Consider the following 24,915-nt stretch of genomic DNA (forward strand, 5'->3'; position numbering starts at 1 on the left):
TGACACTGGCAAAAGGGGGTGAAAGGGTTAACTAGCGGCAATCAGGGGGTTAAAAACATTATTGGGTAGTATATCGGGGTACCTAGCGATATAAAAACCTGGCGGTGAACCTAAAAAAATAACTAGCTACCTAGCGACACTAGCGACACATGCAGCGATCAGAAAAATGATCGCTTAGTGACACTGGCAAAAGGGGGTGAAAGGGTTAACTCTAGGGGCAATCAGGGGGTTAAATCTTTATTGGGGGGTGATAGGGGGCTACCCTGGACCTAACACTAACTGTCCTGACAGTTTTTACTGTCACAACTGACACTGAATGCATTGATCAGTAAAGAAATGATCAATGCAATCAGTGACACTGTGACTGGGGGGGGAGGGGGGGCGGGGGGGGATCGGGGGGGGTTTGTGTGCCTGTGTGTACCTACATGTCAGTGTAGTGTTCGTGCAGACTTACTTTTACTCTTCTCCTCGTAGTCCGGTCAAAAAGACCGCCCCGAGGAGAATGACATCACTTCCTCCTTCCTGTGTAAACAATACACAGGGGAGGAAGCTTCTCATTGGCCAGGAGCGATCCAGAGGGGGAGGCCGAAAACCAACGGCCATCCCCTCATCACGGAGCGCTCCTGGACCGAATCGGACCGCCGTAACCAGCGGGAGGGGGTCCGATCGGACCCCCCACCCGCTGGAAGGCAATCACGTAGATGTACGTGATTGTGCCTGCCTGTGCCATTGTGCTGACGTACAATGGCAATACGGCGGTCCTCAAGTGGTTAACACAGCCTTTCTCAACCTTTTCAACACAGAGGAACCCTTGAAATAATTCTCCAGTCTCAGGAAACCCCTTCTAAAAATTAGAAATCTGCAACTCATGATACATTAGTGTGATGGTCATTGAGAGGAATGGTCCTTACACTTGTGGTCATTGGGAAGAATTACCTCCTTACAGATAGCTAAAAAGATCAATGGTGTTGGTGGGAACTTATCCAAGAGGCAGAAATGGCCCAATGCTGAAGGAACCCCTAGCAACCTCTAGAGGAACCCTGGTTGAGAATCACTGGTTTAACATGTCTGAAGAAAGACCTGACTGCATTGCCTATGGCAACCAGAATCCTTTTTTTTTCATACTGCATTAAAGACATGAACATGAGAAGAGGTTTGCTATGGGCAAAAAGTATAGGTCTTCACTCAAACACTGTATGTGGGCCCTTTTTCCAAAGCAGAGCAGTACAATGGGTGCTGGTAGGAGTGGGCTATGTTCATAGTTACGGATTGTCCTGTGCTTTGTCCACGTTGCATTATTCATCAATGCAGCCCAGTTCATCTGATGTGCACACACAAAGGGACCTAAAAAAAAATCGTAAGAACTGGATAGGAATGCAATTTGAAGCAACACTGTCAGTTCTTCTTAACCCTGCAGTAGAAGAGGAATTATGCTCCCCACTGTGGTAGGAACTGTCCCCTACCTTTTACTCTGTTCAAGTAAGTATCTCCATCAGACTCTTCAGCGTTCAACACGTCTAGGACGATTGAATGCCTCTGTCCCCCATTGCACATTGTGGTTTCAACTATTATTATTATTTTACAGGATTTATATAGCGCCGACAGTTTATATAACGCTTTACAACATTAGGGCAGACATTATAATACCATTCAAGACAGTTGGAATCAGAGGGCCCTGCTCGTTAGAGCTTACAATCTAGGTGGGAGGGTCAAGTTATACAAAAGGGTAATAGCTGTGGGGAATGAGCTCATGGAGAAAATAGTGCAGTTGTTAGATGGAGTTATTATTATTATACAGGATTTAACTATTGACTACTATTGACCTTTGTCACTGCTGTGTCCTGTAGTGTTGTATGGATCCAGAGATGCACCATTCCCAAAATTTGTAGAGGAGAGATTGGCCCCAGCCAGCTGTATGCAACATGGGTTAGCAGTTGGCAAGCTAAAGGAGACAATCACAAAAAAAGAATACTTTGGGGACACACCTAACAAGAAGAAAAGGGACTTTTATGGAAGAAAACTGGATATAATATGTAAATGTGGACCTTCTCTTTTAAAATAAAACAAAAAATAGGGTTTCATTTCACTTTAAGAAAAACTAGTGGAGATGCTATCTACGGGTTACTTTTCCAGACGGAATAGTGTGTGTATGTTATCCCTTATTGCTTCAAGCCTGTACTCCTGATTCTGGCTTGCATTGGCTTGTTGTCTCATTTTCTCCATCAGTAAAAGCCAATAGTCAGCACTTTGCAGTGGTTTTATTTAGTACCGTGAATTTGTTCTGTCTGTCCCATCCACCAGCCTCAGTCTATATTTGTTCTAGATCTATTTATATTTGGATGGGCTCTTAACAACTTCCTGAGCTGCTACCTCCATCCTCCATCCATACTTATCTGCTCCATCGTCAGTATTTGTGTCGCAGCATCAGCTTTTTGCTGTATGGATTTTCTTCCACGGCCTTAGAGGAACATGTTTATTATTCGTAGGACTGGACTGCCTTTCTGTAATTAAAGGTGCAGCAGGAGCGTATCTGTTTCACCTCATAACCGGCTACCTGCAGTTTGGAACTCCTTACTGGTAATATAATATAGCCACTATCATGATGCCATCTTTGCATAGTGCAAGGATTTGCAGTAGAAGTAGTGTTTGTTATGCACCTGCAATCGTATCGGATAAGCAGTGTGCCCTTAAAATAAATGTCAGCACCTTTCAATGTTTAAACGTTAGAGTCCTAAGTTAGGCCCAGTACAAGGAAAATCAGATGAACAACTGTCCGGTTTTCTTCGATGCTTCCAACAGATCGAAACAGAGGATGGTACGAAAATTCTCAAGCGATAAAGGTTTTTTATTGTTTGACTATTGTTGTTTTTATACGTGCGCAGTCTTTCGTATCCGATAGTTCTGTTCACGTATGAGAAAAATGTTTTAGCTTGTCCCTTCGGAAATTGTAATTTGGAAAATCTGAATCAGGTGTTGAAAGTTAGGTGCACACCATACGCAAAATCGAACAATCATTCCTCGTACAGAGTTTTTTCCCTGATTTTTAATTTTTTTTTCTCATAGTGTATACCCCACTTAAAGCGGAGTTCCACCGTAAAGTGGAACTTCCGCTCATCGGATTCCCCCCCCCCCTCCCTCCGGTGCCACGATTGGCACCATTCAGGGGGAGGAAGTTGCAGGTACCTGTATAATCCAGGTATCTGCACCCACTTCCGGTAATAGCTAGCCGCAGGTGCCAGAACACAACGGGGACCAGTGAAGATGCGCGGGAACCGGGCAGTGAAGCCGCAATGCTTCACTTCCTGATACCCTGACAGAGGATGACGGCGGGGGCAGCCGAGAGACAAGCGATTGCTCATCATCTGCTGCAGTATTTGTAGCTGCTGACTTTTAATAATTTTTTTTAAGGTGGCCCTCCTCTTTAAGAACAGACATCAGATCATGGCTGCCATTAGCCAGAAAATGCATTGTGCTTCCCTGAAACTCATTTCACTTTGATAAGGAGCTCACTTTCCCGACTTAAGGACTAAGCCCCCACGCATTGAGGCCTCTGTAGCAAAGTGAAACTAGTTTCAGAGAGGCAAATTAAAGAGGGTTCTCTGGCTAATAAATGTAATTGTGACCATATTGTAAAATTCATTTTTGAAAGTACCAAACTGGTTGATAGTTTCTGTAAGCCCATTGTGCAGTCAGCAGTATATGTTTATGCTTGCTACAGAAAGGCGAAATGGTGCAGTCCTGATTTCCACCTGTTATTAGTAGGCAACCTATTAAAAAAAAAAAAAAATGGGTTACCTTATTTATTTAAAAGGGTTGCCTTAACACAATGCACATTAATACGTGTTGCAATGGACAGTTTTCTTTATTAAGCAGCAAAGCCTTAAGCATAAATGGGCCCTTGCTCTTCGTTTAAAACCAGTGGTCTCCCTGCCAGTCTTCAGCACTCTCCTCCTTTGCCTTTCGCTCCAGGCTGTTGGTGGTCCCAAGTGAACAGGAGTAGGTCCCTTAACGTTACCACATTCAATGCAGGGCTATTGCCGCTACATTGTACATGGAGGTGGCAGACATGGGACCATGCCTGCAAACCCCTTAGGGAGGAAGCACGCAGGATCAGTTGCATTGCTGGAGGGACCCTGCTGCAGAGAGTAGTAAGGGAAGTGTTTTTTGTTATTTCTGCACCCCTAGACTAAATGAGCAGTTAACCTTTGCATTGGGGAGGGGGGCCCCTACTACAAGGATAGATTTTGTCCAATTACTGGAGTTGGGCTTTAAAGTGTAGCTCCCCTTTATCACTGGATATTGCATGGATTTTAACCATCTTTGTTGCAGATTCTTATCTTTTCTGCAGATTCATTCTAAATGCGAGGACCTGGTTCATTATAATCACCTGGTGCACTTTCAATGTTCGAAGTTCTCATTCTCATGGGGTTACTGATCCTTCTACCCCTGTGAAGTAGGTGTTTTCACCCACGCAGGATGCACAGGTGTTTTGTGCAGGCAGCCTAGTCACAAGCATCCGACTGCATGGACCTGCACAGATTTATATCTACGTCCCGGAGTGTAGAGCTGTGTGGGTCCAATGCCGGAATCAGAACATCTCTGTCTGCACTGATCTCTCCTTTGGACCCTCACAGGTATAAACTCTGTGATGTGCATGGAGATTCATGCAGGTCCATGCAGTCACCTGCCTGTCATTGATTTGAATAAGCTGCCTGCATGGGTCTCTGTGGAACACCTATGTGTTTCAAGGAGGTAAAGACAGCCCCTTCATCTGGATCAGTACGCCCGTGTAAATGAGGCCTCATAAGGAAAAAGAGTCTGACATTTCTTAGAAGTAATTAACCCTCTGGGAGTATATCGGGAAAACTGAAATTTTTATTGCAGAGGATACCTGAAAGTTGACTTGTATCTTGGTGCAGACTTCTGAGAAAATCAATGAGCCAATCACACAAGCGATAAATAACAACATATATTTTTTGAGTTTCCCTTTTTTTTTTTTTTCAACAATAGTGGAGTTACCCTTTTACGTTTTTAAAATTCCAAAGACACACTATTACACATTTTCCTGTGTATTGTTCCTTCTATCGCTGTCCGCATGCTTTATTGTGACTACATGCTGACCTGGGGTATGTGTAGGGAACTGTAGAACATTGTCCTCATCCAGTATGAACATAGAACCACAAGTTTTGTCATGCCAAGGTTTTACACAGAAACTTTCATACAAAATACAATGGAACTTTCATATCATTGTTACAGTTGGTGATTATCTGGTTAATTTTTCCTCTTGTTAAACTAGAACTTGAAGAATGAAGTCATCCTGCTAGATCACTACCGGGCTCCTTTGCAGGCATAGCTATGTAAAACATTAAAAATAAGTACCTTTACTGTATAAAATCCAGCGATACATTGTCACCCTGCTCTGCGCATGCTCAGTTGCACTTCATTTTTGGCACTGTGCTGCAAAATTATATCTACTAGAGGTCGATCTGGTAACAACCTAAAGATTTACTGCTACTCAGGGGCTCTGGGCTTTAGCAAAATATGTCAGCCTCCAGCAAGAAGAAACCTTAACAATGCTGGAGGCAATTTTCAGCACACACTGATTTTGGTAACATAATTATTAATGTGGAATGTATGTTTCTTGCTAATCACTTCAGCCCTGGAAGAATTTACCCCCTTCCTCACCAGAGCACTTTTTGCGATTCGGGACTGCGTCATTTTAACTGACAATTGCACAATTGTCGTGTGACGTGGCTCCCAAACAAAATTTACATTCTTTTTTTTTCCCCGCAAATAGAGCTTTTTTTGGGGGGGTATTCGATTACCTCCTGAGGTTTTTTTTTTTTGTGCTATAAACAAAAAAAAAAAAAAAAGAGCGACAATTTTGAAAAAAACGCATTATTTTTTTACAGTTTGCTGTAATAAATATCCCCCAAAAATATAAAAAAAAACATTTTTTCCTCAGCTTAGGCTGATACGTATTCTTCTACATATTTTTGGAAAAAAAAAAACACAATAAGCATTTATTGATTGGTTTGCGCAAAAGTTATAACGTTTACAAAATGGGGGATAGTTTTATAGCATTTTTATTAATAATTTTTTTTTAATTTTTTTTATTATAACTGCGACATTATGGCGGACACATCGGACATTTTTGACACATTTTTGGGACCATTGTCATTTATACAGCAATCAGTGCTATACAAATGCAGTGATTCCTGTGTAAAGGACACTGGCAGTGAAGGGGTTAACCACTAGGGGTCAGTGTAGGGGTTAAGCGTGTCCTGGGGAGTGTTTCTAACCGTGGGGGGGTGGCTAAGTGTGACACATCACTGATCACTGCTCCCGATCACAGGGAGCAGAGATCAGTGACGCTGTCACTAGGCAGAACGGGGAGATGCTTGTTTTACATTAGCATCTCCCCGCTCTTCCTCTCCGTGAGGCGGTCACTGGTATCCCCACGGCGATCGAGTCCGCGGGACCTGTGACCCGACTCACGGAGCTTGCCGCGGGCCACCTCTTAAAGGTACAGGCACGTTAGTTTGCCTGTACGAACCCTTCTGCTGACCTATATCGGCATGAGGCGGTTGGCAAGCGGCTAAACAAAATTTGTTTTGTTTTTTTGGATAAAGTTCCACTTTAAATGAGTGTCCTGCAGTTTGCTGTTGGGAACATAGACTGTTAGAGCCGAATTGTAATATAGGGTTGAAAACCGCAGAAACCCCTCCGATGTTTCCATCCTGTGTGTGTAACTACAAACTTTTACATATAGAGGTCCTCCGATAGATATTTGTGATAAATGATTGTTGTCCTGCTTGTGAAAGACACAAGAAGGGAGAATGCTTTGTCAGAGATCACAAGAAGCTGGCCCTGGAGCTTAAATCAAAGCGTTTGTGGTTTTATCACTTAGAACTGTCAGTGTGAGACTACATCGAATGTGCTAATTCTACCTCCTGAACAGTTACCGAAATAACTTTGTCCTCGGCTCACCTCACCTTGTACGGCTCAGGGCACCAGGAAGTTCTAATCCCGGGTGTCACCTTACCCCCTCATTTACTGGGGTATTTCCTCAAGCAGCGTTACTAAGTACACAGCGGGAAACATTCCAGAAAATGGTTCTATACCAAACTACGAGTATTGGGAAAGCTGCTCGTAGTTATCGGTCACACGTCTGCCTTCATTTTCCAAACTATGAGAATTGCAGTTTAAGTACAGCAGGTTATGTGCATACCTGCATTACCTTACTGATCCAAAATGTAATGGTCAATTCATTATTTAAAGAGGTAGTCAATCCAAAAGCAAACCTTTATTATATTGCAGTTTACCAATTCTTAGATTTGATGGCTGCATTAGTTTTGTTTTTTTTAAGCTTTATTTCCTTAATTTTCACCTGGTAATTCAGCCAGTAAGTCTGCTGTTTTCCCTCAAAACTAGCTGTCCTGCAAATATAGCAGTTAGAGCAGGCATATCCAAAGTCCAGCCCGCGTTCCAGCTTAATACGGTCCCACTGGTAATTTGGATATATATATATATATATATATATATATATATATATATATATATATATTCTCTTTTGTGGCCCCCCACGAACCTTCATGGGGGGGGGGCACAAAAAATACATACCGTATCAGTTCTGGCTGCATCGGAGGGGACAGGGAAGGGGGGAGTCCCGACAGATTACATATAAGAGAATCTCCTGTTTACTCGGCAGCCTCTGTACTAAGATGTCCCGTCTCCCGGGCTGCCATTGGACGACTGTTCTTTCTATCATAGGAGGCAAGACTTTGTATTAAAGACGCCACAGAGAGTAAAAAGGAGATTCTCCTTTATGTAATCTGTCTGTGCTCATCCCACCCCCTCCCTGTTCCCTCTGAGGCTGCAGATGGGCATGGATCAGGCTGGACTGATGGCACTTGTGAGGCTGCATTCATGGCAATAAAGAGGCTGCATTCATGGCAACAGTGAGACTGCTTTCATGGCACTTGTGAGGCTGCATTCATGGCAGTGGTGAGGCTGCAGATGGGCACTATTTGGGCTGCATTGATGGCCATTGACCCAACCCTTATTTTGCTCCCAGTTCTTTATTTAAAATTGAAGTATTTTCCGGAAACTTCCCTCTTAAAGTGAAGGTGCGTGTTATATGCCGAAAAATACGGTATATCCAAATAATACACCCAAGCTCATCCTTAGTCCTGAGCGGTGCTCAGGGATTTGTTGGGGGGGGGGGGGGGGGCAAAAGAGAGCCTGGTGCACACTATTCTTTTTTCTTTTTTTTTTTTCAACCCAGCGGCCTGAATGACAAAAAACTGAAGAGCTCGGGAGGAGCTGCTGTACTATCTATCTGATGTTAGTACAGCGATCTCTACTGCTGAGCTATTGTGTTCTGACAGGGGGACCCCCCACCCCTGCCAGAATATACCGGTAAGTGCTCTTAGCCATTTGGCTGAGAACGCTGATCAGATGTTGATGGGCAGACCTTTTTCAGTTATGGAATAAGGGAAGGGATGGTCAGCACTCAGGATTACATCCAAAAATAGTATTCCGTGACTAAGGAGCAAGTCTCCCACGAGGTGCAGGAGTTTCCTGAATTTCTGCTGAGGCTCCCTGACACCCGCAAGCGCCTCCTGATATCCCGGCTGCAGGGCGGATCCTGGATGGTCCCCTGGTTCACAGCGGGGAATGATCGGTGCAATGGGAAGGACAGCTGTGAACACTGATCTCCTTGTATAGCTTTTTAGCTGACAGCCACGGGAAGGAGAGGAGGGGAAGTGGCTGTCAGCTAAAAAGTTATACAGGGAGATCGGTGTTCAGAACTGTCCTTCACATTGCACCGATTATTCCCGGTTGTTCCTGTGTCCTCCAGCTGCTCCTCTGGGCCCCCTTTTCTTCTTCCCTGGACCCCTCCGTGTTCTTATCCACCACCCCCTCCCCCTGTACTCCTCTGGCTCCCTGTTCTCCGGCTACCTCGCCCCCACTCCCTCATCCCCCGCAGCCAGCTTCCCTCCTCTCCTCTCCCGCTGGCTGCAGGGATGTCAGGATGGAGAGCGGAGGAAGGGACCACTAAATATGTAATTTACCAGCTCCTTACATTTCTAAATTGGAAACCGTGAGCAGCGCTCGCTCCTGTGTCATGTGTCCTGTGAAAACTGAGCAGAGTAAATTGTGTTTACAATGCTTCATTTTATGAATGGAAAAGAGCCTCTTTCCATTCATCTTCAATGCAGAGAATGGGACTGGGGAATCTCTGTCCTCAGTGCCTTTCCCTGTCTTAAAGGGGAGATGTCAGGGGTCTGTTTAGACCCATGATATCTAACCAAAGCCCACCAACAAGGCTGATAAAAAGAAAATGCAAAAAATATAAAAAAATGTAGTGATGGGATATGGCAGGGGGTGCTTAGTAATTACAGTAAGAATTAAGCTGTGGGAATAAACAGAAAAGACATAAAGAAGGATGATTGTCCTGACATAAAGTTGGGGGGAGTTCATACAGAGGTGTCAGGTTGGGGCTCAGAGAGAGCCTGAGGCACAGGATGATGTGAGGTCACTTGAAGGAGCAGGAGTGCTAGGGTCACTGGGACACTGGACACACTGGGGTGACTGGGGACATTGAAAACCCCAGGGACACTATATATACTGGGGTCACTAGAGACACTGAGGACATTGGAAACACTGGGGCCACTGGAGAAAATAGGAACTTTGGAGACACTGGGGGCATTTGTCACACTGGAGTCACGGAACACAGTGGGGCCATGACACACTGAGGACATTGGAAATACTGAGGTCATTGGAGACATTGGGATTGCAGGAGACACTGGGGTCACTGAAGACATAGGAGACACGGAAGTCCCCATATAGCTTTCATGGAATTCAAGGGTTACATTCACTTGTATATGGTTTCCCTGACTACTCCTCTACTCTTTGCATAAATCATCCTCACTCTTCTTTCTTACCCCAGACCCTTTCTGTCCAGGGGAAACTTATTCTGGTAGTAAGCTGACTATTGCTGTCAGATCTGGTTCCCCCAGTATAGTTTCCATGACATTTCAAGGGTTAAAAACACTTGTATATGGTTTCCCTGACTGCTCCATGCTCTGTATAGACCATCCTCACTCTTCACTCTTACCCCAGACCCTTTCTGTCCAGGGCAAATTGATCCTGGTAGTAAGATAGTAAGATGACTATATATGTTTATTGGGTTATTGTGATACGTCTATCTACACCTCCCCTATTGATAACACTATAAGGCACGCACTTTGTTGCCCGTACACAGATTGCTCTCAAGTGGACCTCTCCACATCCTCCAACTATGTCTGATTGGATTGTAGATCTCAATAGAACTATTCTCTTTGAAAAACATACATACTCCCTAAGGAACTCCTTGAATAAGTTTGATATTTGGTCTAGATGGCTTCAATCCATGACTTGGGTACCATGTCAACCAATGGTTACGGTGTACCTTGCAATACTGGATAGTTATTCCTTTTTTTCTTCTCTTTTTTTTCTTTTTGTGTCATATACACTTCGAGTTAGTAGGGGGTGGTGGGTTGGTGGGGTTTGTTGAAGGGGGGTGGTCTGTAGGGTTTTGGGGGGGTTTTTTTGGGGTGGGTTTTGGTGTGTTTTTTTTTTTTTTTTGTGGTTTTGTCTTTATTGTGTTAATGTTGTTTTCATATAAAATAATAAAAAGGATTTGATTCAAGATGACTATTGCTATAAGATCCCCCACCCCTATATAGCTTCCACGGCACTTCAAGGGTTAAAAATCACTTGTATATGGTTTCTCTGACTGCCCTTTGCATTAATCATCCTTTAACTATGATCACTCGAAGTCGGCTCATACAGCCATTTAATATCACATGTGCATGTATGTGTGATGCTATAATGGCTCACATACATGTAATGAAAGTGAAGGGCTTGCATTGTGGCATACAGATACGCCATAATGAAACTCACATCACTACAAGGCAGCCATATAGACATTTAGCATCACGCCTACATGTATGTACGGTGCTATAATGACTCTCATACATGTTACAGGTATGTGAGGGAATGGGTTTGCATTGTGGCATAGAGAGGAGCCACAATGCAACTCTCATCACTCCAAGATTTGTGAAAAGAGTAGAGCAGTCAGGGAAACCATATACAAGTGCATTTAACCCTTGAAATGCCATGAAAGCTATACTGGGGAGGGGGAACCAGATCTGATAGCAATAGTCGGCTTGCTACCAGAATCGGTTTCCCCTGTACAGAAAGGGTCTGGGATAAGAAAGAAGAGTGAGGATGATTTGTGCAAAGAGTAGAGCAGTCAGGGAAACCATATACAAGTGCATTTAACCCTTGAAATGCCATGGAAGCTATATTGGGGAGGGGGGGGGGGGTATCTGAATTAGTTTAAACCTTGAAAAGCTGGGAAAACCAAATCTGACAGCAGCAGTGTTACTGCGAGATACCTCTGTTTCGTAAGGCTAAAGAGAGGCCAGGGTGAGTAAAAACAGTTTTTAGACCCTACAATGTCTTCAATGATCCCAGTGTGCCCAGTGTCTCCAGTGACTCCAGTATCCCCTCGTTTCTCCAGTGATCATAGTATGCTATGTGACCCCAGTGTCTCCAGTGATAAGTGACCTCAGTATCTCCAGTCCCCAGTGATCCCAGTGACCTCAGTGTCTCTGGTCCCCCAGTGTGCCCATTGTCCCCAATGTCTTCAATGGTTCCAATGTCCCTAGTGTCTCCAGTGACTTCAGTGTCTCCTATGTCTCCAGTGACCCCAGTATTTCCAATGTCCTCAGTGTGTCATGACCCCAGTGTGTTCAGTGTCCCCAGTGTCTTCAAAGTCCCTAATGTGTCCAGTGACCCCAGTGTTTCCAATGTCCTCAGTGTCTTCAGTGACTCCAGTGTGTCTAGTGTCCCCAGTGATCACAGTGTCTCCAGTGGCCCCATTGTTTCCAATATCCTCAGTGACTCCAATGTCCCTAGTGACCCCACTGTGTCTAGTGTCCCTCCTGTGTCTTCAGTGACCTCAGTGTCTCCAATGTCCTCAGTGTGTATAGTGTCCCTGGTGTTTTCAGTGCGCCCAGTGTCCCAGTGACCCTAGCACTCCTGCACCTTCAAGTGACCTCACATCATCCTGTGCCTCAGGCGCTCTTTGAGCCCCAACCTGACACCTCTGTATGAACTTCCCCCAACTTTATGCCAGGACAATCATCACAGTCATTATAGGAATTCCTTCTTTATGTCTTTTCTGTTTGTTCCCACAGCTTAATTTTTACTGCAACCATATCACATCACTAGTCCTGAACAGTTTGGCACACATGTGAATGTGGAGAGAATGATAAATACCAGGGAGTGTAACAATGAATGATGATGATGGGTGTGATCAGTAATATCAATCAGGATAAATGTTATATTAATAATTATATAAAATAATGGGCGGTATAATAATAAATTATAATAAATAATAAGAGTAATATATAATACAGTATGCATACAGTAATATATATTAATAACAGGAGGGGGTAATAATAAATGAGATAAACCTAAGAGGAGGGCAACAATAAAAAAAAGATAAAGGGATGTGTAATAATAATGTTAAATAATAGAAGGTGTAATAATAAATAATATAAAATAGGAGGGCCAGTAAAAAAAATTGATAAAATAATAGGAAGAGATAATGATGACGTGTATACTGATATATAATAGGTGGTAGGAGTAATTATAACAATAATAAGGACTGCGGGGAGAATTTCCAGTGTCTAAAAATAGTAGGAGAGCGAACAATAAATGATATTAAATAATATCATAATAATGATGACATAGGAGGGGGTAAGAATAAATTAGACAAAATAATATGAAGGGCTAATGATGACGTGTGTGTGTGTGTGTGTGTGTGTGTGTGTGTGTGTATGTATGTATGTATGTATGTATGTATGTGTATATATATATATATATATATATATATATATATATATATAATATAATTATGTATGTGTGTGTGAAGTAATAATCACAATAATAGGAGAGTCTTCATCCTTCCAGGTGATATTGTCGGACTAATAATGATGACATAATAATAGGGACCGCGGGGAGAACTTCCAGTGTCTGTACCAAAATAGGGGACACACATTGTGGGCGCTAGAAGGATGATTAGCATTCGGGGGAGAGTAGGAGGAGCAGCAGTGCGGAGGGCAACGAGGGGTGAAGTTATAATCTCAGCCGAGAGCCATGGGGAAAACAGGTTTTCTGGGGGATACCGATCTCGGCACAACACTAGTCACTGCCAGGTGTTTTTTCACCTTTAATGCATAGGGTGCAACTAAAAAAGCGATATTTTTTTATATGTTGTTATATTGTTAGTCTCAGCAGCTGGACAGAAGTCTGTCTTATCTCTGGATAGCCACAAGCAGCTGGTGGGTTTCTCCAGTTTTGGCCCAGCTCCAGCAGAACTGACCTTGAGGAGACTGGAATTTCACCTGGACTGTTTTCCTTGGCTTCTTTTCCTTGTTTACCTCGTGTTCCTGCATTGCAGCTCTGTGTACTGTAGATCTATTTTCTGTTTCCTCCTAGTTCTACGTTTCCCTGTCTGTACAGTATTGATTTATGTGCTACATTTTTATGATCATATTTAAATACTGTACGTTGTATGTATATGATCTACTGAGAAAATGTGTGTTGACAAAATTGTAAAATTCTCCTACAGCCCTTTGGAAAATGTTATCAGGAAAGACCAGTTGTTTGTTTTCTTGAAATAAAGCTCAATTCATAGCTGAGTTCCACCTTGTAATAAAATGTACTATGCAGTCAACGGGCCCACTGTGAAGCTTTAGGGCTCTTTCACACGGGGCGGATCAGTGATGATCCGCCCCGTGGACTTTCGCATGCTCAGCGGGGATCTCTCCGTCGATCCCCGCTGAGCAGGAAGATGACAGGTCCGTGTCTGCACACTGCGCAGGGACAGACCTGTCAGAGCGCCGCTCTCCCCTATGGGTGATCGGATGACGACGGACCGCAGAGTGTCGTCATCCGATCCGCAGTTGGATGGAAAAGTAGTTTTTTTTCTCTGTGACATCGGAGCGGGTCGGATGTCAGCGGACATGTCACCGCTGACATCGGATGCTCCATAGACCTCTGTGGAGCATCTGTTCAGGTCTGCCTGAAAAACTGACAGGCGGATCTGAACGGATCGTCCTTGTGAAAGAGGCCTTAAAGAAGTTGCAAAGAGTATATATTTTTTTTTTATTAAAATAATAAACATGTCATTGCAATGGTATTGTACAGAGCCGCTCCGAACCTACTCCTCTGGGGTCCTCCACCAGTGATTTTGGCTACTCACCTACTGAGTGTGCCATCTTATGAAGTCTCTGCCTGTGGTGGCACACATGCAGTCTTTCTCCCAAGCCAGGCTGTGTGCGTCCATAGATGCACACAGCTCGGCCCGGCCCCTCTCACTCCTTCACAGGATTTGATTGACAGCAGCAGGAGTCGATGGCTCCCACTGCTGTCTCTGATCCTATGGGCAGAGAGGGAAAGACCAGTGCTGCTACAGATGGCCACAGTGCTGGATCGAGATCAGACTCGGGTAACTAATGGGACGTTTTTTACATTAATACAGGGAATGCATTAAGGTAAAAATGGCTAGCCTTTAGAACCACTTTTAAATTTGGGGTTTAATTTAAAGCAGAACTACACTGCATCTGGGCACCACAAACTGAGAACACTATTTAATTTATTTTTAACATTCACAGCAAACTCGCCCATCCATCCATGTCCGCATGGTTTACTTTGCAGAGAAATCACTTTGAGTAAGAGTAGTGCAGCATTTCCTTCCTGGAATTCATCTGCCCTTGGCTCAGGCACCCAGGCAGGAGAGTGTGTTTGGCAGACAAACCCCTCCTGCAGCTGAAAGGAAAAAAAAAATGCACGTGAAAACTCCTGGGATGTATGACATCGTTTGGTCTAGGCCAGAAACCGGGAAGTAACTGAAGAAATGTAAAATAAAAATTAAATCAATATGATTTTACCTATTTTCTAGTGCTAGCAGCATAAGGATTAAAAATAGTCAATGTTGATTGAGAAAGTGAAATTTTTCTTTAAGATCCCTTTAACACTGTGCCGCCACCGGCATCAGCGGTAAAGCAGCGCTATTTTTAGAGTCGCTTTACTGTCGTTTTAGCAACACTATTCGGCTGATAGTGGGGTTTTAACCCCTGCTAGCAGCCGAAAAGGGGTTAAATCCACCCGCAAAGCGCCACCGCAGTGGTATGACAGCTCTTCCCCGCTGATTTCAATGGGAAGGAGTGGTGAGTTCACCGCTCCTTCACCGCTCCAAAGAAGCTGCTGGCAAGACTTTTTCTGACGCCCTGCCAGCGCAACGCTCCCCCTCGGGCTTTCACACTGAAGTGAATGGAGCAGCTGTATTTGGGGTGGTTTACAGGTGCTATTTTTAATGCTATAGCACCTGTAGAACGCCCCAATGTGAAAGGGTTCCAAGTGCCATACCTGTAGGCACATCGAGGCTTACCCACAGCCTGAATGCAAAAAAAAAAAAAAGGTACTAATGGAAAATATCCATGCAGTCCTCCCTGTGATCTTGGATGCCCATAAGATGGGCATGCTCCCAGCATCACTGGAATCATGGTGGTGAGCCCAGTGCTGCTGACAAGGGATGCAGTGTGCACTGCTCATGAACAATACCTGAACGAGGGAGAGAGCTTGTTGTAGTGATGGTAGGAGTGAGCTCATCATACGGGACATCAAGATCACAGGCAAGGCTAGGCAGATCTCTCCCATAAGTATTTTTTTCAGCCTGCCCAATGTGTAAGCCTACGTGTATGGTGCTTAAAGTATATGTGAACCCAGGGCCGTCTTTAATATTGATTGGACCCTGGGCAAAACTTTTCTTGGCCCCCCCCCCCCCCATGCAGTTTTGCTCTCCACCTGCTCTGAGACATACAATAAATAGCAGCTAGACACAAATCCAGTTTACTGAATCAGATCCGGCAGCGATTGCGATTGGTTGCCAGATGTTAGTGTATCATTACTGACTGGTTGCTAGATGTTACACAACACATTACAGCTCACTGATTAGTTACTAGAGGTTGCAGCACATGATTTCTGCTTGTTGATTGGTTGCTAGAGATTACTGTGTATATGACCTCAGGGAGACATGATATACATATCAATGCCTCTGGTCGCCACTATTTACATATGAATGCAGACGCTATTTACATATGAATGCCGGTAATTTACATGTAAACACAGAGTCATCTGTACACAACAATAGGGCAAAGCTGGACAGCATTAGTAACAGCACTTCACACTGAGATATTGGGACACAGCACGGGACTAAAACCTCAAGGGATGAGGGAATTTAAACCAGGATAGTTGGCAAGTATGAGGCAGCTGCTTTGGGCCCCACAACAATGACAGGGCCCAGGGCAGCTGCCCCTTTTGCCCTGCCTTAGAAACGGCCCTGTGTGAACCCTTACCCATGTAGAACAATCAACCCGTTTAGCTTAAAAAAAAAAATTAAAGGCAAAATATTTGTGTGTGTGTGTGTGTGTGTGTATATAGTGAGTAAGTGATCACATAATCAGGGGGCTTGGAAAGCTTGGGGTGGAGAAACAGTGCACTGATCTTCCCAGTGAATGGTTGTGCAAAGGGGAAAGTCAGCACAAGTTTAACCATTGGAGAACAATGCAGGCTGTTCTCCCAGGACAGCAAGAAAACTGACCACGCTGAGATGGATGTGCTCTCATACCGAATGTGGTCAGTTTGAAATGGGAATGCAAGGGGACTGGCAGGATCTCCAGGTATTTCACACAAAGGAAGCAATACAAAGAGAACAGGGAATTTTTTAACACAGGTACATGGTATGACAGACACATATCAGTGATGTGAATTTTGACGTAACATACTACTATAAAACATTACATTTTAAAACCAGACCGTGTTTTTAAAAAAAAGTCCCCAGGCACTTATTCTTATAGGCTCATCACTATGATAGGCAGCCTCAATGACCAGTAGAAGTTGTCATGAAGAGAGGTGCGCAAGCTTTAGAGGGACCATGAAGCTTTGCCTTTGTTGGAAAACCTGGAATTCTATTTTTTTTATTTTTTCCTTTTATGATCATCTGAAGAAGACATCTGTGTACACTTAACAGTCTGCCTGGTAAATAGTGACCGGCTGGGGTCAATCATTATTTTAGTGTACAACCCAGCATCCTTGGCTATGGTTTCGTGTGACTTAAAGAATTGGATTAGCACTTAACTACAACAGGCTGAGTGACATATAGGGGGAGATTTACTAACACTGGAGAGTGCAGAATCTGGTGCAGCTCTGCAGAAAAACCGACCTTTGTCAAAGCCTATTTGGACAAGCTGAAGTTAGACGCTACCATGCAGAGCTGCACCAGATTCCGAGTGCTCCAGTTTTAGTAAATCCCCCTCATACTGTCTGAGAAGCAACCACAGATATTTGGGATTAATAAGGAATAAGAGATTGGCTGCATTTCTGAAAAGTTGCATTCAAAAAAGGCATTGAACTTTTTTCGACATCTGTTAGTAGCTTTTTTAAATTGACATTCTGTACTTTTTTTTGGGTGGTTCCCTGCTTTGGTGTTGATGGATGTAGTGGAAACAGCGGAGGTAAAATTCTGCCTCTCATTTCTTCTGAAAAGGCCTTTGATTGCAGCATTGGGTAATACAGATGAGGGGTAAAAAGAAGTGTTATATCAGGTGCCAGAGATGGTCACACTTCCACAATTTCCTACTGATCAACACGCAATTACTGAATTATGCAAACCATTGACTAATATACCCTGTTAATGACCTGCTTACATTTTCTTTGCAGGAGAAGCCATTAACAAAATCTCTGCAAAGAGGAGAGGACCCACAGTTTGATCAAGTAAGTTCGAAATACACCTTGAGGATTGAAAAGAACTCAAACCTAAACAAAACCATTTGCATAGCTGCCAACTGTCCCTGATCCGGGAACACAGTGTCCCTCTGTCCCTCTGTCCCTCTTTCCTCCTCGTTTGTCCCTCATTTTGGTGTTCTATCTATCTATCTATCTATCTATATATATATATATATATATAATGCATCATTTATCTTTCAAAAAGTGTTTTCCATTGCTAAATCTTTCATCCAATTTCTAAATTGCTGCATTTGTAAATTCCAAAGGCCAATAAAAAGGAATAGTCGTGGTAAAAAAAAAAAAAACTTGTGTTTTTTTTTTTATTATTATTTTTCTTTACGTGGGGGTGACAGGGGTGTGTCCTATGCCTAAATAGTTTTGCGAATAGGTGTGCCTCGTTCCCATTTAAAAACAGTTGGGAGGTATGTATTTGTATAATTTTAAATGGCAGAACTTGCTTTATTTTTTTACAACATTGTATAAATTCTTAAATCCAAGATGGCAGGTTTTATGCAAATTAGCTGACTTCCTAAACCTCCGGAATATTTTGTTGGCTGTGGATTAAAGTGTATGTAAACTCTTAACTATAAACTTTCCATTTTTGCTTCATTTTGATCTGTTAACTTTTGCATTTGAAGTTTTTTTTTTTAATATCTGTTCCATAAGAGCCGGTTCACACAGCGGGCGATGCGAGGCGACACGACTTACCTCGCCTCGCTCTCGCAAGTTGCCCCCGTTCTGTACAATGAAACCGTTATGAGAGAAGCGACTCGAGTCGCTCCGACTCAGAAAAAAGGTTCCTGTACTACTTTTGGGCGACCTCGGGGTGACTTGCATTGACTTCTATACAGAAGTCATTTGCAAGTCGCCGCTGAGGCCGCGGCAGGTCGCGGCGAGGCAAGTCGGAGTCGCCTCGCCTCGCCTGCTGTGTGAACCGGCCCTAAGTGCAAGAAAAAAACAACTATTGATCCTGTCAGTAATCCTGTGCTGTTCTGCAATGTTCTCTCAAGCAGTATTACCCACTTCACTCTCGTATGTACAGAACACCTTCCCACTGGTGGCCAGTGGGAGTAGATAATGCCTCAGCCTTGGTGGTCAGTGGGGGTAAAAAAAGAAAAAATACAAAATAAATACATAGCACCCCTGTGGTTATAAGGAGCATCACTCGTATAGGTGGGAGGAATAGTTCCCCCATTGTTGTTGTCAGTGGGGAGAATAGTGCCCACATTGTTGTTGTCAGTGGGGAGAATAGTGCCCCCATTGTTGGTGTCAGTGGGGAGAATAGTGCCCCCATTGTTGGTGTCAGTGGGGAGAATAGTGCCCCCATTGTTGGTGTCAGTGGGGAGAATAGTGCCCCCATTGTTGGTGTCAGTGGGGAGAATAGTGCCCCCATTGTTGGTGTCAGTGGGGAGAATAGTGCCCACATTGTTGGTATCAGTGGGGAGAATAGTGCCCCCATTGTTGGTATCAGTGGGGAGAATAGCACCCCCATTGTTGGTGTCAGTGGGAGGAGTAGTGTCCCAATGTTGGTGCCAGTGGGAGGAATAATACCACATTGTTGGTGTCAGAGGGAGGAATAGTGCCTTCTATCAGTGGGATAGTGCTGCAGGAGGAAGGGGGGAGCCAGGGCAGTAGGGGGAATTTGTGCTGTAAAGGGTGATTAGGGGGTGCCTGGGCACACCTGACACACCCTGTGCGCACGCCTATGATGTCCCAAGTGGATAAAGGGCAGCAGTTTGGAGCCCACTGTGCTAGATAATACTACCAGCTTGTAGTGTCATTATATACTTCTGGCCCCCGATGTATGTAAACAGATGACTCAAACATCTGACGCTTGGGAAATATGATGCCTGCCTCCTATGTTAGTAAAGCTGTATGACAACTATTCTGTCACTTTCTAATGATTGTCACTGAGCCATGACAAAAAAAGATGAGCTAGCTCAGAACCTCACTGGCTTTGAGGCCTTTAGTAACTTTGATGGTTAGTCTTATTTTTTATCTAAGAAAAAGATACCGGCGCAAAGATGATATTAATCTTTTGGGTACGCTGCAGTACACTGCGCCAACCTTACCAAAACATTTTTTATTTACTATTCCTCACCTCTACTGTGAATGAATGAATGAAATACTTGTATAGCGCACAATGCGAACTTTATCAATCAAACCGCTTAACCCCCCCCCAATTGTGATACACCTTTTATAAGTATGATTATTGTACCAAATGTTTATATGATCATAAAAAAAAAATCATAAAAAATATATACAAATTCAATAAATAACACCAGTGAATTAACAAACACTAAAATTAATAAGTAGATAGTAGATAAATTGAATGTGTAGATAGCAATAGACCATAAAATAGATATTCTATAATTAATCAATCACCCTTAGTGAAAACATAATTCATAAACAAATCAGCTATAAAATATTAGTGCCAGTCCGTCGTCATGAAAAGTGAAAAAAAAATGGGAAAAAAAGAAATTCCCTTCAATGCAGTCCAAAATTGTCAGTGAGCAATCACCAGCTTCTATTTATTCCTGTGTTGTGCACACCAAAAAACGTCACCTTGTGTACCACCACCACCTTATAGATTGGCCACTCACCAGGAAAAGGTGAATGCTTGCCTTTGGTTCATTAAACGGGTAACCACTCCTTGCAATCGATTGTTCGTTCACTGTTCAAGCAATAAGCTACTGGATTTTAGCTAATTCTCATAAGAAAATATATAAAGCCATCATAGTGTAATACTTTCCAACTGATTTATTAAAACAATTAAAAACAGGTTGCACTCACATGTTGTGGTGTCAGTTTGCCGACACCAAGCTTATCCAGCCATGTATGCGGGGTTCGCTATACCAGCGTGTGATCCTCTAAGATTTTCCCGTGCTGTGTGCACTCCAAGCCTCACTGTCATGCGGCCGGCATCCACGTCACGTCACAAAAAAGTCCCAGCAGCCTCTACACGTTTCGAAAATTCAGGAAGCTCATAGCCTTATTTTTTTTTATAGTTTTTTTGGGGGGTGAAAGTTCCAGCCCTATGAATTTACTTATTTTACAATCTAACATATAAATGACCATGTGAATGGGAGTTCAGATTTTTCACCTACACTGGCTGCATATCCTGGATCAACGATTCATTGGGTAGTGAAGTCAGAAATCACAGCTCCAGAACCTGCCAGAACAAGTATGCAATGACAGCTCACTATTACTACTATTATCCTTCCAGGTGCCATTTAAGAATGCCATTAGTCAGACAAAGGCATGACATTGCTTTAATGTAGGATTCTGTATTGATCCCTGTACCCCTCTAATCTACATTTTGGAGTGTTGTTATAGACCATTCCAGTCCCAGTGAGAACCTATTGCCATGGAGAGGTTAGATTGCTGTAAGAAGTAAAAGAACATGAAATGAAGCTTTGTTGTTTTGACTGTGTAAGGTATTAGTGCATGTGCGTCGTGACACTTCTGTGGAGAAGAGTAATTATATGGGCCTGTTGCCAGAAGAAGGATAAATATTGTCTGCTCCTGTCACAGGAAGTGGTGTCTGGGCCTTGTGCCAAGCTGAAGGACGATGGCACCCCTCTATGGTTGAAGCTTTTATCAATGCCTCCTGTCAGATTGTGATGAATTGACTTGGTGATCGTTTTACTTCTGGACACCACTGAGCCTACAGTGGGACTAAGAAGTGGCTTATGTATGTATGTCACATGGACCAAGGGGGGATTTATTGCTACTGAAAATGTAAAAGCTCAGGCTGGTGATCACTGCAAGAAAGATGGGGTATTAGTTATGTCCACCTCCCGGTGTGGGCTTTTCTGGACTAGCAGATAAGTATATATTGTATAAATCAGCTGTGAAAATTGGTGATGACAGTTGCCTTACTCATGGTTGGGTCTATGACACCATCATGAAACTCTCTTGCGGACAGTCTGGAAGTTTATTGGGGTTAAAGATTTGGCTGTATGTGAGCGTGCCTGTTAAAGTGAATCCATCATAGAACAAAACATTTATTTTGAGAAGGGTCTTATAAAAACTGCACATTTCTGCTCATGTGCTGTAGTGTGCGCTGGGCCAGTGGCTATTCAATAGGTCATTGACCTGGAACCTGTATACATCACATGAGTTTGGTAATCGCTGCTTCCATCAATAATTTATTTCACCATTATTTTGCAGCATGATAGAGCCCAATAAAGAGACTGTCATTTTTCCCTAAGAAAATAAAAGCCGATAACTGGCAAGTGTTTACTTCTGTGATCATCTGCCATTGGACACAGCTGACCAATGTGGTAAAGGGCTGCTGTGATTGGCCCTTAACCCTGATCTGTGACCAGCTGAGTCTGAAGTGCAGTGCGATCACAGGAGGACGTCCATGTACGCCCTTCCGGAAAAGTAAGCCCGTGCTGTAGCCATCTTACCCGGCTGTAGCACGGGCGGGAAAGGCTTAAAACCCCCAAGATGGCTTGAATTTGCCTTACCTTTGCTAATAGGATGGGCTTTATCCTTTACTGAGGATTGCAATTTATCTTTTTCCACAACTTCCTGGATTCCCTGCATACAGAAGCCCTAGCTGCTGTTTACGTTTACATTTTAAAAGACTATGTATCCCATGGTACTTTGCTGCCTGCAAGCAGTAATTCCTGTACTGACGTCGCCTCCTAAAACTCCTCCTCTCAGCACCTCTGTAGTTCAGAAGACAGGCTTTGTGAAAAGTGTGACAGAATTCAAGGAAGTAAATGTGTGGAAATCCTGACAAAGTAAGTTTACAAACTTGGGGTGGCATAGTGGTGTAGTGGTTAGCACTCTCACCTAGCAGTAAAAAGGGTCGCTGGTTCGAATTCCAATCATGACACTACCTACCTGGAGTTTGCATGTTCTCCCTGTGCCTGCGTGGGTTTCCCGCAGGTAGTCTCTGTTTTTCTCCAATACTCCAAAGACATGCTGGTAGGTTCATTGGCTTCTGTCCAAAAAATTGGCCCTAGTATATGAATGTGAGAGCGGGACCTTGGATTGTGGCTCCTTAAGGGTAGGACCGATGTGAGTGTGCAATGTATGTGTGGAGCGCTGCGTAAATTGATGACGCTATATGGGTACCTTCAATAAATAATAATAATAGATGAGCATCTTAGACCCCTTTCACAGTGGGGCGCTTTGCATGCACTACAGCGCTAAAAATAGCGCCTGCAAAGCGCCCTGAAAGAGCTGCTTCTGTGTCTCCAACGTGAAAGCCTGAGGGCTTTCACACTGGTGCGGTGCGCTGGCAGGACGCTAAAAAAAAGTCTTTGGAGCCGTGAAAGAGCGGGGTGTGTACCGCTCCTCCACTGCTCCTGCCAATTGAAATCAATGGGCAGCGCAGCTATACCGCCGGCAAAGCGGGTGGTTTTAAGCCTTTCTCAGCCAATAGCGGGGGGTTAAAAGCGCCCGCTAGTGGCCAAATAGCGCCGGAAAATTGACACTAAGGCACCGCTAAAAATAGTGGCGCTTTACCGCCGAAGCACCTACCGCCCCAGTGTGAAAGGGGCCTTAATGAGACACAATGTATAGGGATAGGGACAATTGTAGACACACTCTCACTTAGGTTGAACTGGATGGACTGGTGTCTTTATTCAACCTTAATAACTATGTAAACTTCATTCTGCCAAGACATGCATGTATGCTGTGACTATTTTCATACTATGATAATTGCTACGGGGCATGCTGTGGATTTGAATTTTAACGTTTAGGTAAACGCTGGAGCATTTCAAATTTATGAGCTCATTTCCCTTCAATACAATATATTATCGGAGTCCCAGCCGTATGCACAGAAGCATCATATTTTGGCACTTGTGGCATTACAGGCTCGGCTATAGTCAATGAAGTTATTTGTTCTGTAATCGGCAGAGTGTGTCGCCTCGGTACTGTTCCAGATTCTTACATGTTTATAGTCTGGTGACTTTTAAGATACGCTATGAAGTAAGCAGACTCGCTGAGCCAAATATAATAATCCCTCTGTTTAATAAAGAATGATGTGCTCTTTTTTGCACATACTTGTTAGTTTAGGAGAGTCTGCCAGCATTTTGTTCACTTCCTGTGATTTGGGATCTGATCAGATGTTGGTATCACTCATGTAATGCACTCATTTGACAGCTGTGAGCTGAAGAACTGGCCCCGGCCTGTACTGTGAGAGGTTTAGTTTTCTATGGTAAAAAAAAAAGGTGCAGTATTAGGCAGTTGTCATATACTATTGTGTTCTCTGCTTGTTTTGCTTTTAAAAAAAAAAAAAAAATTCTCATTTTCGGCCGATATGTATTCTTCTACATATTTTTGGTAAAAAAAATCGCAATAAGCGTATATTCGTTAGTTTGCGCAAAAGTTATAGCGTCTACAAAATAAGGGATTTTTATAGCATTTTTATGTCATTTTTTTTACTAGTAATAGCAGTGATCTACAATTTTTATAATGACTGCGACATTGACGGACACATTGGACAATTTTGACATTTTTGGGACCATTGGCATTAATACAGCGATCAATGGTATAAAAAAAGGCATTGATTACTGTAAAAATGTCACTAGCAGTGAAGGGATTAACACTAGGGGTCGATTTAGGGGTTTACTGTGTTCCCTAGGAGGCGATTCTAACTGAAGGGGGAGGGGACTGACTAGAGGAAGTGACGGATCGTGGTTCCTAGTTAATCAGGACACACTATCTTCTTTGTCTCCTGCTCACGATCACTCGTGGCCAGCGGTCATCTCAACCATCGGCCATGAGCATCGGCACCCCTGCTGTGAAGCGGGTGCTTGCCATCTATCCCAACCCCACAAGCCGAAGTATAGGTACGACGGCTCGTGCAGGGGAGCCAGCCTGCCGCAGTATAACTGGGGCGGCTGGTCGGGAAGCGGTTAAAATGTTATTAAATCCATAACAGTAAAATCTGTTTGTATATGCAGTAAAGCATGCTTGTTATACTCACTGTAGAACCTAAGGGATTAATCCTCTGCATTGTGTAAAAAGGCTGTTTGATCTTGTCTT

At 43.5% G+C, this 24,915-nt stretch overlaps 1 protein-coding gene across 9 annotated transcripts in view; it reads left to right on the plus strand.

The window, feature by feature from the left end:
- FRY (FRY microtubule binding protein) overlaps positions 1-24,915 on the plus strand; it is a 590,409-nt gene that overhangs the window by 339,104 nt on the left and 226,390 nt on the right. For all 9 annotated transcript variants that reach the window (XM_077484108.1, XM_077484099.1, XM_077484100.1 and 6 more), the window contains one exon: positions 17,842-17,895. In XM_077484108.1, coding sequence (XP_077340234.1) covers positions 17,842-17,895 — 54 coding nt within the window. The remainder of the gene's footprint in view (positions 1-17,841; positions 17,896-24,915) is intronic.

Source organism: Lithobates pipiens, unplaced genomic scaffold, assembly GCF_037356315.1.
Source record: "Lithobates pipiens isolate NorthernLeopardFrog02 unplaced genomic scaffold, aLitPip1_a1.2 Scaffold_16, whole genome shotgun sequence".
Lineage (NCBI taxonomy): Eukaryota > Metazoa > Chordata > Amphibia > Anura > Ranidae > Lithobates > Lithobates pipiens.